Here is a 15,289-nt window from a genome sequence, read left to right on the forward strand (position 1 = left end):
TAGGCAGTGATGTGGTGGAGGCTGACTCCATACACAGTTTTAAATGTAGATATGACAGAGCCCAGTAGGCTCAGGAATCTGTGCACCAGTTAATTGACAGTTGAAAGGCGGGACCAAAGAGCCAAAGCTCAACCCCCGCAAGCACAAATAGGTGAGTACACACACACACACACACACACACATGGGGCTCTGGTGGCTGAGTGGACAGCACGCTGGATACGTAGTCCGGTGGTCCGGGGTTCGATTCCCAGCGTCGGCGGAAACAGATGGGCGGAGTTTCTTTCACCATGATGCCCCTGTTACCTAGCAGTAATTAGGTATCTAGGAGTTAGACATCTGATACGGGCTGCTTCCTGTGTGTGTGTGGGGGGGGGGAATAGTACTTAGTAACAGTAGATTGATTGACAGTTGAGAGCGCCGAAAGAGCAGAGCTCAACCCCCGCAAGCACAACTGGGTGAATACTAGGTGAACACACACACACGCAAATGCTATACAAAACACTAGCAAACTTACCCACGAATATTCAAACCACACGCACATTTAGAGCAACATTTGCGAAGAACATTTACCCAATTCATTTCGCTATTTGCAGATAATATTAAGCAAAATCATTGAACAGGACGCTTTTCGAAACTTGGGACGAGACACATCATGAAAGCATGTAGTTTGTAGCCTCCTATAAAAGCCATAACTTGTTATCGTGCATGATCCGGTGATGAGGTTTACTGTTATGATACAACGGTGTTAATGGATAATTGTCATCCATGTTCAATTGATCACTCATAGGATGATTAACTCTCTGGTGCTGGATGAAAACATAAAGTTAAAATAAGGAGATTTTTAAACTTCAAAAGAGATTAATTTTGCTCAAAAAAGGTATTCTGGGAATTTACATGAATTGAAACAATGTTTACTCGAGCTAAAGTATAACATAATGGAGAAACACATCACTATTATTTTATGAGTAGAATTACTCAAAATTTTTATGAGTAGAATTACTATTTTTATGAGTAGAATTACTATTTTTATGAGTAGAATTACTATTTTTATGAGTAGAATTACTATTATATGAGTAGAATTTACTACTATAAGAGTAGCATCACTATTATTTTATGTGTAGAATTTGTGATCATGTTGAGCACTGTGTTGCTCTGTGTTGAGCACCTTCAGCAGGTACTCATGGTTTGGGGGTTACGTTGTTTAAGGCCTACCAACCTCTGGAGATTAGAGATCATCACAACAATAGCTTACTGAGAAACAAGCAAGTATACTTTAGTTCTGAACGTGGTTCAGAACTAAAGTCTCGAAGATGAAGCCACCCAAAAGGTGGCACGGGCATGAATAGCTCGTAAGTGGTGGCCCTTTTGAGCCATCACCAGTATCAATAGATGATACTGGAGATCTGTGGAGGTGCAACTGCACCCTGCGTGACGGGAGATGTCTCCCGTCGACTATAGTCTCCAGAGTATATATATGTGTGTATATATATATATATATATATATATATATATATATATATATATAATATATATATATATATATATATATATAATATATATATATATACACCACGAAGCGGGGTACACCTCTCCGTTTACATGTGGTTGTTGACTCAAATACCCACGGTACGCCTGTCTGCTGATCTGCTTGCGAGCTGGTCTGCGTCCAGCGGGGGTGCTGAAGCGGGTCAAATACTAAAGAGCTTACGGCAAGTCTTTAACTTTTCGAGAGACCGCCGGAGCTGCTGCAAGACACGCCAGTGGCGCCTCGAAGCCTTTCAGTACACGTTAAGTGGAGACAAAGTTTGAGTAAAAGGTGATTTGACACACTGGCGGACGGGTGACTGACAGCGGAGACAAGCGTGTGGACGGGCAGGCAATCAGTCAGCCTGTCAGGGAGGAGGGGACGGGCAAACCGATCTCCATCATAATATTACACCCATTACGGACGTGTTATAAGAAGCGAGTCATTCAATTGTAACTAGAATTAATAAACATGACTTTTTATGATTTACTCCTCTTGGTATTATTACATGATGACATAATCCTCAAAGTTTTAAACAAAATGGCTCTTAGTTTGTGATAAATGTATGCTTCTGAATGCGTAAAATTACTTAGATGGCCGAAAAATGCATAAAAATAACTGAGACACGCCCGGAAAACAGCGAAATAATTCACTTAGACACGCTCGGAAAACAGCATAAAAATCACGTCGACACGCTCGGAAACTGCCACTGGTGTCATGTGGTGAAACGTTTTATTTTAACCAGATTCGTGATTCCTTATATCAATAAAAAAAATTTAACAGCCTACAGGTACAAATATACCTAGCCTAGCATATTTAACATAGCCTAGCCTAATCTAAAATCGCCTAGCCTATCTATTTCGCCTAGCCTATCTAAAATCGCCTAGCCTATCTAAAATCGCCTAGCCTATCTAAAATAGCTTTGCGTAGCCTAACATAACTTTGCCCAGCCTACCATGTGTAACGTAGTCTAGCCTTATCTAACTTACCTTATCTAACAAACATAACCTTGCCTAGTCTATCTTACAAAGTTTTGCCTAACATAGCCTAGCTGATCCTAACTTACTAACCTTGCCTAGCCTATCAACATAACCTAGTCTTTATAAAGAAAAGCGCAGATAACAGCTAGAGAAGCCCTCAAGATCAATCTATACAATAGCAACCAATCATTTCAGAAACAAAAGTAATTAGTCCTATAGTAAACTGTCCTTTACCTCTTCCGTGACTTGAGGAAAACGATAAAAAATTACAATCGCTTCAATTTCATTAAAATCGTAAAAGTCGTTCCGGCACTAAAGTAATAACAGAGTAACAGCTCGCCATCTTTAAGGAACCTTCGCCCCTGCTGTGGCTGTCATTAAGGGCACATTCGTCAACTTTAACAAGCTGTGTATAGTAATAACAACTGTATTTTTCTCCAATCTAAATTAATATGATTGTATGATTAATATGATTAATATTGTAGTTACGACGAGCGAGGCCTAGGGAATGTTAGGTTACTGTATGTTGTTGGCTGTGTGCGTTGTTAATGTTTCACAATGGGTGAAACATTAGCAGCCCATCTTCAGAAGCCTTAGCCATATTCTTGTTAAGTTAGCCTTTACCAGAACAGTGTTTTGGTTACTTTCTGTGTTCAGAGTACCAGGGCGTCACCGTTATTGTTGTTTTAGATTCAGCTACTCTGAACAAAACGTTCCAAAGTAGCACGGACTATATTGAGCTCGTAGCGGAACTTTTTGGCACAGGAGCGGGGCTGTGAGGGCATCATACTCATCATCAAAGTCCAAATGCTCGTTAATCCAGCCATACATGATTATGAATGGAAAATGGTTTACACGTCTGTCTTCAGGGTAGGCTCTTCCAAAGCTGGGGTTTGACCTTAGAGACGCTTAAATGAAAAATGGTTTACACACGACTCACAACTGATTTCGTTCGAACACTTCCGGAACAAGTGCGTCACTGACGAATTTTGTTCGAACTACAACGCTGTAAATGCTTCACCCACGTACTACAAATACAAATAATCGCCAACAGAACCTAAACACCTAACCTAACCTAACCTATGCCTATATGTGCACAATATTCTATTATAATATTAATTTATATTTGAGAAAATTTCTGTTTTGAATGAACAGCATGTTAAAATTGATGAATACGTCTGTGGGGTCGACCGCTGGATGTAATGGACTTGAGTCGAGGACGGGTTGTTCCCTGACGAATTTTATTCAAACCACAATGCTGTAAATGCTTCACCCACGTACTATAAACACAAATAATCGCCAACTTAATCTAAACACCTAACCTAACAATTGCCGTCTTTGGGGTCGACCGCTGGATGGAATGGACTTGGTCAGAGGAGGGGTTGAAAGGTTTACCCATGTTCATCATATTCAAATAATTGGGAAGAACACTAAAACAAATAACCTAACCTAGACCTAACTATTCGCAAAATTATAATATTTTTATTGCGTGATTGTTACACACAGAATTAAAATTTAACAACAAACTTAGTTACATTGGCAAACTCCAGAAGGATAACAGTTCTGGCTCTTTACTATGGAAAATTGAGGCATAAAAATTATGACGCCACTTAAAAATCTTCAAAGGCTTTTTACAACACTAAATAGGAATATTTGTATGGATTTACAAACATTAAAATGTTATCAGTTGCCGGAACCACCATATCCCATTCCAAAATAACCTCACGATAATTTCTCAAAGGTCAGCAGTGGAGGCTGGGTTCTGCCTTTGGGTGAAACCTACCATGGCGCGGGACCAGTCAGGAAGAGGGTGGCAGAGGGTTTTATGCCGGAACTGTCGTCAGAAAAGGTTGAACTTTCGGAAAGTTTTCTTATGTGAAGTCGTCAAGTTGAAAGTTTGACTGAGAAACTGCCTCCTGGTGATGAGTGAACAGCCATTGATGACGCCAATAGTCTTCTGGAAAGTTACTACTGATCAGTGAATGTAAACAGATACAGATTACCTGTAAAACAGCCAACGCTGTTATGAACCGTTGCCTAGCTCTCCCACCCCGTACAACCACCTGGCTACTTTGCCACTCGCAGCCACCTGTAGCAACCCTCAGTCACCCACAGTGGCCACCCATAATGGCGCACCCACAGCCGCCTAGTTAATTATAAACTGCGACCTCAACCTTCCAATTACTGACCCTTCAATTCGCAGCCGCTTAGCTGCGTACCCTTGTCACTCACAGCTTCCCAGCGACTCACCTTACACCCTATAGCATTCTCGATACGCAGCCTTTTCTGAATACACTTGATGGTACACTGGGCTCGTACCCAAGACTATGTGATGTATCAGTTATACAATGTTTGTGATGTAACTATAACCTGAGCTTGTAAAAGCACCTTATTGTCACCTTCAGTGGTTAAGTGCTTAGTAACACATACTAAGCTATCTATAGCAGGTAGCTATCTTTTTTATAACAGCTATCTTACCGAGCCAAAGTAGGATATTATATATATATATATATATATATATATATATATATATATATATATTTTATTAAATATGACCGAAAAAGTAAGATTAATAATTCTAACACGAATTTTCTCAATCTTTCGTACATTATGCTTCACTGTTGGAGGTAAATCAAAAATCACTTCTCCAAAATTCATTTTTATTTCTAGTCTGACGCGACACGGGCGCGTTTCGTAAAACTTATTACATTTTCAAAGACTTCACAAATACACAACTGATTAGAACTTGCATTTCCCTGATTTTATATCTACTTTTGAGTGAGGTGGGAAGGGTGATGTGGCATTACATTTGAGTGAGGTGGGAAGGATGATGTGGCACTAGAGGATATTAATAGGGTATTAAAAGTATCAACACAAGACAGAACACGAAACAATGGATATTGAATAGAAGTGTTTGTAGAAAGCCTATTGGTCCATATTTCTTGATGCTTCTATATTGGAGCGGAGTCTTGAGGTGGGTAGAATATAGTTGTGCAATAATTGGCTGTTGATTGCTGGTGTTGACTTCTTGATGTGTAGTGCCTCGCAAACGTCAAGCCGCCTGCTATCACTGTATCTATCGATGATTTCTGTGTTGTTTACTAGGATTTCTCTGGCGATGGTTTGGTTATGGGAAGAGATTATATGTTCATTAATGGAGCCCTGTTGTTTATGCATCGTTAAACGCCTAGAAAGAGATGTTGTTGTCTTGCCTATATACTGGGTTTTTTGGAGCTTACAGTCCCCAAGTGGGCATTTGAAGGCATAGACGACGTTAGTCTCTATTAAAGCGTTCTGTTTCGTGTCTGGAGAGTTTCTCATGAGTAGGCTGGCCGTTTTCTGGTTTTATAGTAAATCGTCAGTTGTATCCTCTGATTTTTGTCTGTAGGGATAACGTTTCTATTAACAATATCTTTCAGGACCCTTTCCTCTGTTTTATGAGCTGTGGAAAAGAAGTTCCTGTAAAATAGTCTAATAGGGGGTATAGGTGTTGTGTTAGTTGTCTCTTCAGAGGTTGCATGGCTTTTCACTTTCCTTCTTATGATGTCTTCGATGAAACCATTGGAGAAGCCGTTATTGACTAGAACCTGCCTTACCCTACAGAGTTCTTCGTCGACTTGCTTCCATTCTGAGCTGTGGCTGAGAGCACGGTCGACGTATGCGTTAACAACACTCCTCTTGTACCTGTCAGGGCAGTCGCTGTTGGCATTTAGGCACATTCCTATGTTTGTTTCCTTTGTGTAGACTGCAGTGTGGAAACCTCCGCCCTTTTCCATGACTGTTACATCTAGAAAAGGCAGCTAGATGTAACAGTCATGGAAAAGGGCGGAGGTTTCCACACTGCAGTCTACACAAAGGAAACAAACATAGGAATGTGCCTAAATGCCAACAGCGACTGCCCTGACAGGTACAAGAGGAGTGTTGTTAACGCATACGTCGACCGTGCTCTCAGCCACAGCTCAGAATGGAAGCAAGTCGACGAAGAACTCTGTAGGGTAAGGCAGGTTCTAGTCAATAACGGCTTCTCCAATGGTTTCATCGAAGACATCATAAGAAGGAAAGTGAAAAGCCATGCAACCTCTGAAGAGACAACTAACACAACACCTATACCCCCTATTAGACTATTTTACAGGAACTTCTTTTCCACAGCTCATAAAACAGAGGAAAGGGTCCTGAAAGATATTGTTAATAGAAACGTTATCCCTACAGACAAAAATCAGAGGATACAACTGACGATTTACTATAAAACCAGAAAAACGGCCAGCCTACTCATGAGAAACTCTCCAGACACGAAACAGAACGTTTTAAAAGAGACTAACGTCGTCTATGCCTTCAAATGCCCACTTGGGGACTGTAAGCTCCAAAAAACCCAGTATATAGGCAAGACAACAACATCTCTTTCTAGGCGTTTAACGATGCATAAACAACAGGGCTCCATTAAGGAACATATAATCTCTTCCCATAACCAAACCATCGCCAGAGAAATCCTAGTAAACAACACAGAAATCATCGATAGATACAGTGATAGCAGGCGGCTTGACGTTTGCGAGGCACTACACATCAAGAAGTCAACACCAGCAATCAAAAGCCAATTATTGCACAACTATATTCTACCCACCTCAAGACTCCGCTCCAATATAGAAGCATCAAGAAATATGGACCAATAGGCTTTCTACAAACACTTCTATTCAATATCCATTGTTTCGTGTTCTGTCTTGTGTTGATACTTTTAATACCCTATTAATATCCTCTAATGCCACATCATCCTTCCCACCTCACTCAAATGTAATGCCACATCACCCTTCCCACCTCACTCAAAAGTAGATATAAAATCAGGGAAATGCAAGTTCTAATCAGTTGTGTATTTGTGAAGTCTTTGAAAATGTAATAAGTTTTACGAAACGCGCCCGTGTCGCGTCAGACTAGAAATAAAAATGAATTTTGGAGAAGTGATTTTGATTTACCTCCAACAGTGAAGCATAATGTACGAAAGATTGAGAAAATTCGTGTTAGAATTATTAATCTTACTTTTTCGGTCATATTTAATAAAATATGTCTACAGGAAAGACTGCTACCAAAATATAATATAATATATATATATATATATATTATATATATATATATATATATATTATATATATATATATATATAATATATATATATATTATTATATATGTCGTACCTAGTAGCCAGAATGCACTTCTCGGCCTACTATGCAAGGCCCGATTTGCCTAATAAGCCAAGTTTTCCTGAATTATTATATTTCTCTAATTTTTTCCTTATGAAAATGATAAAGCTACCCATTTCATTATGTATGAGGTAAAATTTTTTTTATTGGAGATAAAATTAACGTACATATATGACCGAACCTAACCAACCCTACCTAACCTAACCTAACCTATCTTTATAGGTTAGGTTAGGTTCGGTTAGGTAGCCGAAAAAGTTAGGTTAGGTCAGGTTAGGTGGGTTAGGTAGTCGAAAAAAATTAATTCATGAAAACTTGGCTTATTAGGCAAATCGGGCCTTGCATAGTAGGCTGAGAAGTGCGTTCTGGCTACTAGGTACGATATATATATATATATATATATATATATATATATATTATATATATATATATATATATATATATATATATAATATATATATATATATATATATATATATTGTATGTATGTAAGTGTATATTTGTAAGCTGGTCAAAATTGCATTTCACCTGTGTAAGCACACATTAATCATATTATGTATAAAAGAACACACCTCAAACACTGTTTATGTAGGACAGACGTAAATTTATGTATGTCGGTTTTACTAGCATTTTAAAAGTACTACACTCTTCTCCTGCGGTTGATTGTTCAATAAATCACTGACCTATATGTTTAACAGATCTCTAACCCTGTCCAAGGAGGGCAGACAAAAATGTATATATGTTGGTTACCATTGTAAATGTGTGGCTACATCTGTGGTAGGAAAAAAACCCGCCAAATCTCCACCCTCGACTCCTAACTCAGCTGCCTCTGGGTGAGGCAAGCATCAGTATTCAAATAAGATTTTGTAGCCATTTACAGGTGCAGCAACCCGGGCTGACAGAGTGCCTGTTGGTGGTGGTGCTGGTGGTGGTGTTGGTGGTAGTGATAGTGGTGGTGGTGGTGGTAGTGGTGGTGGTAGTGATAGTGGTGTTGGTGGTAGTGATAGTGGTGTTGGTGGTAGTGATAGTGGTGTTGGTGGTAGTGATAGTGGTAGTGGTGGTGGTGGTGGTAGTGGTGGTGGTAGTGGTGGTGGTGGTGGTGGTGTGCTGTATACCAGGTAGAGGCAGGTGTGGTGGATGTACTCATCATGAGGGTATTCACTGACCACCAACCGTGCTAATAAGATCGCTCTCATATTATAACTAATCACAAGCAAAGTATCATAAACTCTAATTTGATTTTGAAAACATGAATGCAAAACGTTGTGTGTTATTCAAAGAAAGAAAAACAAGCAGGAAAAAAATAAGAATTATCCAAAGAATAGTAATGATATTCTACGAATCGTCCTTTGGGGGTTCTAATGATTACTGAGCCAAATGGCACTCGTGGCCCTTGGGCCAACTCCGACCCAAACAGAAGTGAACAGTTGTGCGAGGCTAGCCACGGGCGTCGGGGCTAGCAACCCCCAGAAAGACAGCCATTCTAATTTACAATTATAGCTATTTCCTCCTGTCCCGTTTAAGTCTGTTATTAATGTTCTTCTAGAATACTTAAGTTTAGAGTTCTTATGGACAAACTGAAGATGAAATTAGTATACGGCCGACTAAAGGTGTCGAAATGTTTGTAAGAAATAAAAAAAATGTATAACATTATTCGCATGGGAGGTAATATTGGGTTTCACTTCCTGCAGGTCGACGCTTTGAGGATGAGAGCTGTTGTGCCGCCTGCCCCCCTCCTCCTGCTGCTGCTGGGTGCTGGCATGTTGCCTCTCCTAGGTGAGACCTCCTGAACCTCTCTATTTTTAGTCCCTCACTCTCAACCTTACGTCTAACGGTCAAGCTCACTCAACAGGTAGGGGTGAATGACTAACAATTTCAGCAAATTCTAGAATCAGAGTTAATAATTTCGACCTTTCGGTCAATCCTGGACCATTAGCAGGTAACTAACTACTTAGTGATAGTTCAGAAGGTCCGAAACAACTTCCACATTTCGTACATCAGCATGTGGAATGGTACAATTGTCTTCAAAGGATCAATTCTATAGAACTGAAGATTTAAAGCCGAGTTCCTTGTCCAAAACTCTGAAGACATTTTTTTCCTCTCATTGTGCGACATGTGAGTTTCCGACACATCTTGTTTTTCTAAGTGAACATGGAGTGCTTGAGAGGTAGTTATAATGAACATGGAATGCTTGAGAGGTAGTTATAATGAACATGGAGTGCTTGAGAGGTAGATATAATGAACATGGAGTGCTTGAGAGGTTGATATAATGAACATGGAGTGCTTGAGAGGTAGATATAATGAACATGGAGTGCTTGAGAGGTAGATATAATGAACAGGGAGTGCTTGAAAGGTAGATATAATGAACATGGAGTGCTTGAGAGGTAGATATAATGAACATGGAGTGCTTGAGAGGTAGATATAATGAACATGGAGTGCTTGAGAGGTAGTTATAATGAACATGGAGTGCTTGAGAGGTAGATATAATGAACATGGAGTGCTTGAGAGGTAGATATAATGAACATGGAGTGCTTGAGAGGTAGATATAATGAACATGGAGTGCTTGAGAGGTAGATATAATGAACATGGAGTGCTTGAGAGGTAGATATAATGAACAGGGAGTGCTTGAGAAGTAGATATAATGAACATAGAGTGCTTGAGAGGTAGATATAATGAACATGGAGTGCTTGAGAGGTAGATATAATGAACATGGAGTGCTTGAGAGGTAGTTATATTGAACATGGAGTGCTTGAGAGGTAGTTATAATGAACATGGAGTGCTTGAGAGGTAGTTATAATGAACATGGAGTGCTTGAGAGGTAGTTATAATGAACATGGAGTGCTTGAGAGGTAGTTATAATGAACATGGAGTGCTTGAGAGGTAGTTATAATGAACATAGAGTGCTTGAGAGGTAGTTATAATGAACATAGAGTGCTTGAGAGGTAGTTATAATGAACATAGAGTGCTTGAGCGGTAGTTATAGTAGAGGAGAGATACACACTCTCCATCACAGGCCCTACAACCTCTCTCAGCCTCACGGCACGATTCGCATTTTATACTGGGATAAAATCTGAGAAATAATTACGTGTTATTGGCAGAGAGAAAAGAAAACCTGGAGAATTCTGAGAGCTAATGATGAGAGCCTGCAGAGTTCCTCTAAATTTGTTCCATTGTGTCGACACCTGAGGAGTTGCTGGTCTGGAGGCGACGGATAGGATGAATAGATGTTTGGTCGAGGCAGTGTGCCAGTTTGAAGATTTAAAAGCAGCAATAAAAAAAACTTTATTGCAAGGGCCTGTGAACCGAGAATAATTTCATTCTCTCGTGTTTGTTACGAGAATTAGCATATGCATTATCATAAAGGGACAGCAAGGTACACTAATTTATATATAGCACGCGCGCGTCTAGATCCAGAGTCCCTTCGTGTAGCAATGGCCCTCCGCCTTGGTGCCCCAATTCACACCGAATACAAGTGCATTTGCAACAGAGTGGAAGCAGACCCATATGGACTGCATGGGTTGCACTGCGGAAGCCCCAAGGGTTGGTATGCAAGACAACGAGGTGAACGATATCATCAAGAGAAACCTTGCCTCTCCCCATTGGAGAACCCCGCATCCTAGTGGACCAAAACCCAAATGACTCCGCACTTCGCCCAGATGGCATCCCTAGGCGTCAGATCAAAATATAGTGTGAAAATGAACTTTGGATAGTTAATTTTTCAACTTCCCTCGACAGTGAAGAGAAACGTAAGAAATTTTGAGAAAATTCGTGTTAGAATCATAAATCTTACCCTTTTGATCATATTCAACAACATATGTTTACAAGAAAGACGCCTATCAAAATACTGTACACTAATATATATATTATATATATATAATATATATATATATATATATTGCTCAAGCTGACTTGTATACACTTTATCACTGCCTTTTAAAATGTTGTCAGGTTGAACGAGAAACGCATCTTTTAGCGTTAGGCTTTAATTAAGCCGTAAATTGAAGTTTGAAATGTTAATTCTCAACTTCCTATTCAGAGAAGAACATACGAAATATAGGAAGATTTGCGCTAGCATCACTGATCCAGTAACATTCAGTAATATATATATATACACACAAATTTAGAGTAAAATAAGTCGTATGATATATTTAAGTGTTCATTTTCGCGAGAAATATCAGGACAAAATACTAGGCAATAACGAATCAGCAGTTCCCCCACTACAGCCCTCCCGCCTGAGTGATCGCTGTTGTTGTGGACGCGGAATGGGAAGGGAAGAGGACGGGAGAGAGAGAGAGAGAGAGAGAGAGAGAGAGAGAGAGAGAGAGAGAGAGAGAGAGAGAGAGAGAGAGAAATAAAGAAAACATAAATCGAGAAAATAAATGAGAAAACGAGATAGAAACAAATGGGAGGAGAGGGAGAGAGAGCAAAATAAATTGAAAAAAATAAATAAAAGAGAGACATAGAATAAAGCAGAGAGAAAGAGGTAGAGACTGCGTAAACATCCCTTACTTTATCAAGATGAAAACAATATGAGCCACACCAGAGTAGGGCCAGCATGCAGGGTGCCAGCTGGCTACCTTGTGTAATATTCCTCACCTCTGTTGCTGTTGTCGTGTGCACGAGACCTTGCAGGGTCCGTGCAACAGGACAACAGCAACAGAGGTGAGGAATATTACGAGGAATATGAATATTATTGAGGAATATGAGAGAGAATATTTGCACACACTCCCGGGCATACAGCATTGCTGTGCATCGAACTTCCTCTCGAAGCTAAATCATATAATTATTAAACTGTAAACAACGTCCCAGTTACGTTTATAATTAGTTTAATTTTTTATGGGGTATTTTAACGATGAATAACTTAGTGTTAGAAAGGCTTTAGAGTCTTAGCAGTCTTATCAAACTCTGGAATAAATAATGCCTGCACTGGAAGTGACAGTATTATTATCTGAGCTCGAGATAACAATTAGTGTGCATGTGTGTACATATCCACCAAACATACAACGTAATTACGTTGTTACGATGTTGCAACAACGGTGAAAAATAGTACCAAATAACGCTAGGGTTACGCAGAGAGCTCACAAGGCAGGTAGGCCAGCCCTTCACTAGGTCATCTACGGTATGTTGGCTACTTCAGTACTAACACGCATGGAAAGAAACGATGCTTACAAGCCGACCTGATTTTAGGTTGGGAGTTCCAACCACAGAGTAAAAGTGGTAGGAAAGTTGTATCTCTATCATTGTGTGAATTAGTCATGCTGCTGGGGCGAGGCTATTGTTAGGACGTCGGAAGCTACCTGGCACAGGATTTAAAAGATGAGCTACATCTTCGCCGAGATTCGAACTTCGGGGCTTCTGGATTGCAATGCCAATACGATAACTTCCCCTGCTATCGATGGCCGCTTAGTCAACCCCCAAAATTAAGTAATAAATAATAATAAAATATTAATAATAAAAATAATTACAATAATTATACATAGAATATGAATAATGTAAATTCTGGGGGATCACTCCCGTGCAATGTTTTACATCAACAACATCCTAAACTTGGTTTGATGTTAGGCTGAAGATCAACTTCTGGAGAGCCACTTACGTCGAAAGCGTTTTGACCGTGTTGATGTTCAGTTTGTTTTAGAAATATTGGAGTGTAGGAGTGGCACAAGACTTTATTGATTGGATCCGTATGCTTTATAAACAGTGTCGGAGGCAGCGTGTATATCAATGGTGTCTTGAGCAAACCATTTGCAATTGAACGGTCATATTGACATAAAATGCAAGAAATTAAGAATACAATAATTATGTTACTCTCTGATTATATTATTTGGTGTGTGGATAGGCAGCCAGAAGGGTTATTCAGTAGACAAAATATTGAAGTTCTTGCGAGTATATTGAAGTTCTAGGATCAAGTATAACATTTGGGGTTTACGGCTCATGCTCTGTAATGATATGCAAAATTGGTTTACTGAGAATTACATAAGCTATATATAAATGTAGTAATTTTTCCTTTGTAAATTGATGTAAACATGATCCTTATATTGTAGATTATTTAATAAAGAAAACAAACTAACGCCACCACAATACCTTACCGACCAACCAGCAAGTATACTTAATACCAACGAATATTTCTGATTAGCAAAGTCTTCGCCTCTATTTCATTCAACACCTTGTTGTATTTTTACGAATTTATATTTACGATTCTTGTTGGTATTGAAGTGACATATTGCCAATACGAATTTCCACATGAACAAAACCACAAGGGCCGTGACGAGGGTTCGAACCTACGTCCTAGAGGATCCCAGACGCTGCCTTAATCGACTGAGCTACGACATGGGTCAGTAGCTTAGTGTTCAGTGGTAAAGAATTCCACTATTCTCTAGTATATTTGATGACAAGACTCGTGATGTCTATGTTCTTATAACCCTTTTTGCATTGTAGTTCATTCTTGAGTATTTATCTAATAACTTTAAGGCGGATCTTGGACAGGAAAAATCTCATTTGTTATTAATACTCCATAACACTCAATCAATCGATCAGTGAAAAATATTATTCATAAATTGTTGTTCATTTATAATTGGAGAAGTTTACATGAAAATTACAAGACATGAATTGCATAAAGTTACAATAACAAACTAGCAAGTAGACATTTTCATTAGGAGAATCAGAAACTTAATTGGTAGCAGCTTATACAAATCATTTCAATGTTGGCTGGACTAAACAGGTGTATAGCAATCTGAATAAAAATTTAATTTTAGGCATAAAGTGAATGACTTTTAACAAAAAATTATACAAGATAATCTATCGTAAATATACAATATTTATCACAAAATTATAGTGATGAGACAATTAGCAGTACAACTAATATAAACTAATCATAACAGGCTTAACTATGTCAGTTTTTAATTGTTATGCATCTAAATAAATCAACTAATTAATTAATCTGCAATCATGCAAAATTTCTACTCATTTAGGCACTGCCTTTCATATGGCTTGTACAGAACTGATAAGCATCAATATTTCACCTCAATATATTAGATGATGCATTAAACATAGAATTGACATTTTGTAACCTTATGATAGAGGAGCACATACAGTGATAACCACCAAATAAGCTGTTCCTGATCAGCAGTATCTAACTAACGTCTTCACTAAAACATACCTTTAAATGGTGCATTAAACTGGTTTACGTTTTCTTAAAGGTTTCCAATAAAACTCCAGTGTGCATTCAACTGTAGCGATCCAGGCCTCGGGGATCAATTTCAGGACGGAGTTATACACAGTGCCGGTTATATAAACTGGTTATACACTAGTTATACACTGAGAGGTGTACTCTCTGTCTCCGCGTATATACACGGACAGTTTACATTAGTCCTCGACTAAGTTTATGACTTAGGCAGCCTAATCGATCTAATAATCCTCACTATTCTTGTGACAAACATAAATAAAGGACAGAACATTCTCATGTCGCCAGATATGTAAGGTCCTAACGTATCATTATTCCCTGGAGGGTAAATCTGCAGTATTGTACTTTTGTAAACCCATTATAATTGAGAGCCAGACTCATTGAGCTTACTCCAGGACTAAAGTAAACTCTCTCTCTC

At 39.0% G+C, this 15,289-nt stretch overlaps 1 protein-coding gene across 1 annotated transcript in view; it reads left to right on the plus strand.

Moving 5' to 3' along the window:
• Nucleotides 1-15,289, plus strand: part of LOC138372759 (uncharacterized) — a 112,662-nt gene that overhangs the window by 66,700 nt on the left and 30,673 nt on the right. Inside the window, exon 3 of the mRNA XM_069338367.1 lies at nucleotides 9,383-9,467. Coding sequence (XP_069194468.1) covers nucleotides 9,398-9,467 — 70 coding nt within the window. The 5' untranslated portion in view covers nucleotides 9,383-9,397. The remainder of the gene's footprint in view (nucleotides 1-9,382; nucleotides 9,468-15,289) is intronic.

Source organism: Procambarus clarkii, chromosome 39 (genome assembly GCF_040958095.1).
Source record: "Procambarus clarkii isolate CNS0578487 chromosome 39, FALCON_Pclarkii_2.0, whole genome shotgun sequence".
Lineage (NCBI taxonomy): Eukaryota > Metazoa > Arthropoda > Malacostraca > Decapoda > Cambaridae > Procambarus > Procambarus clarkii.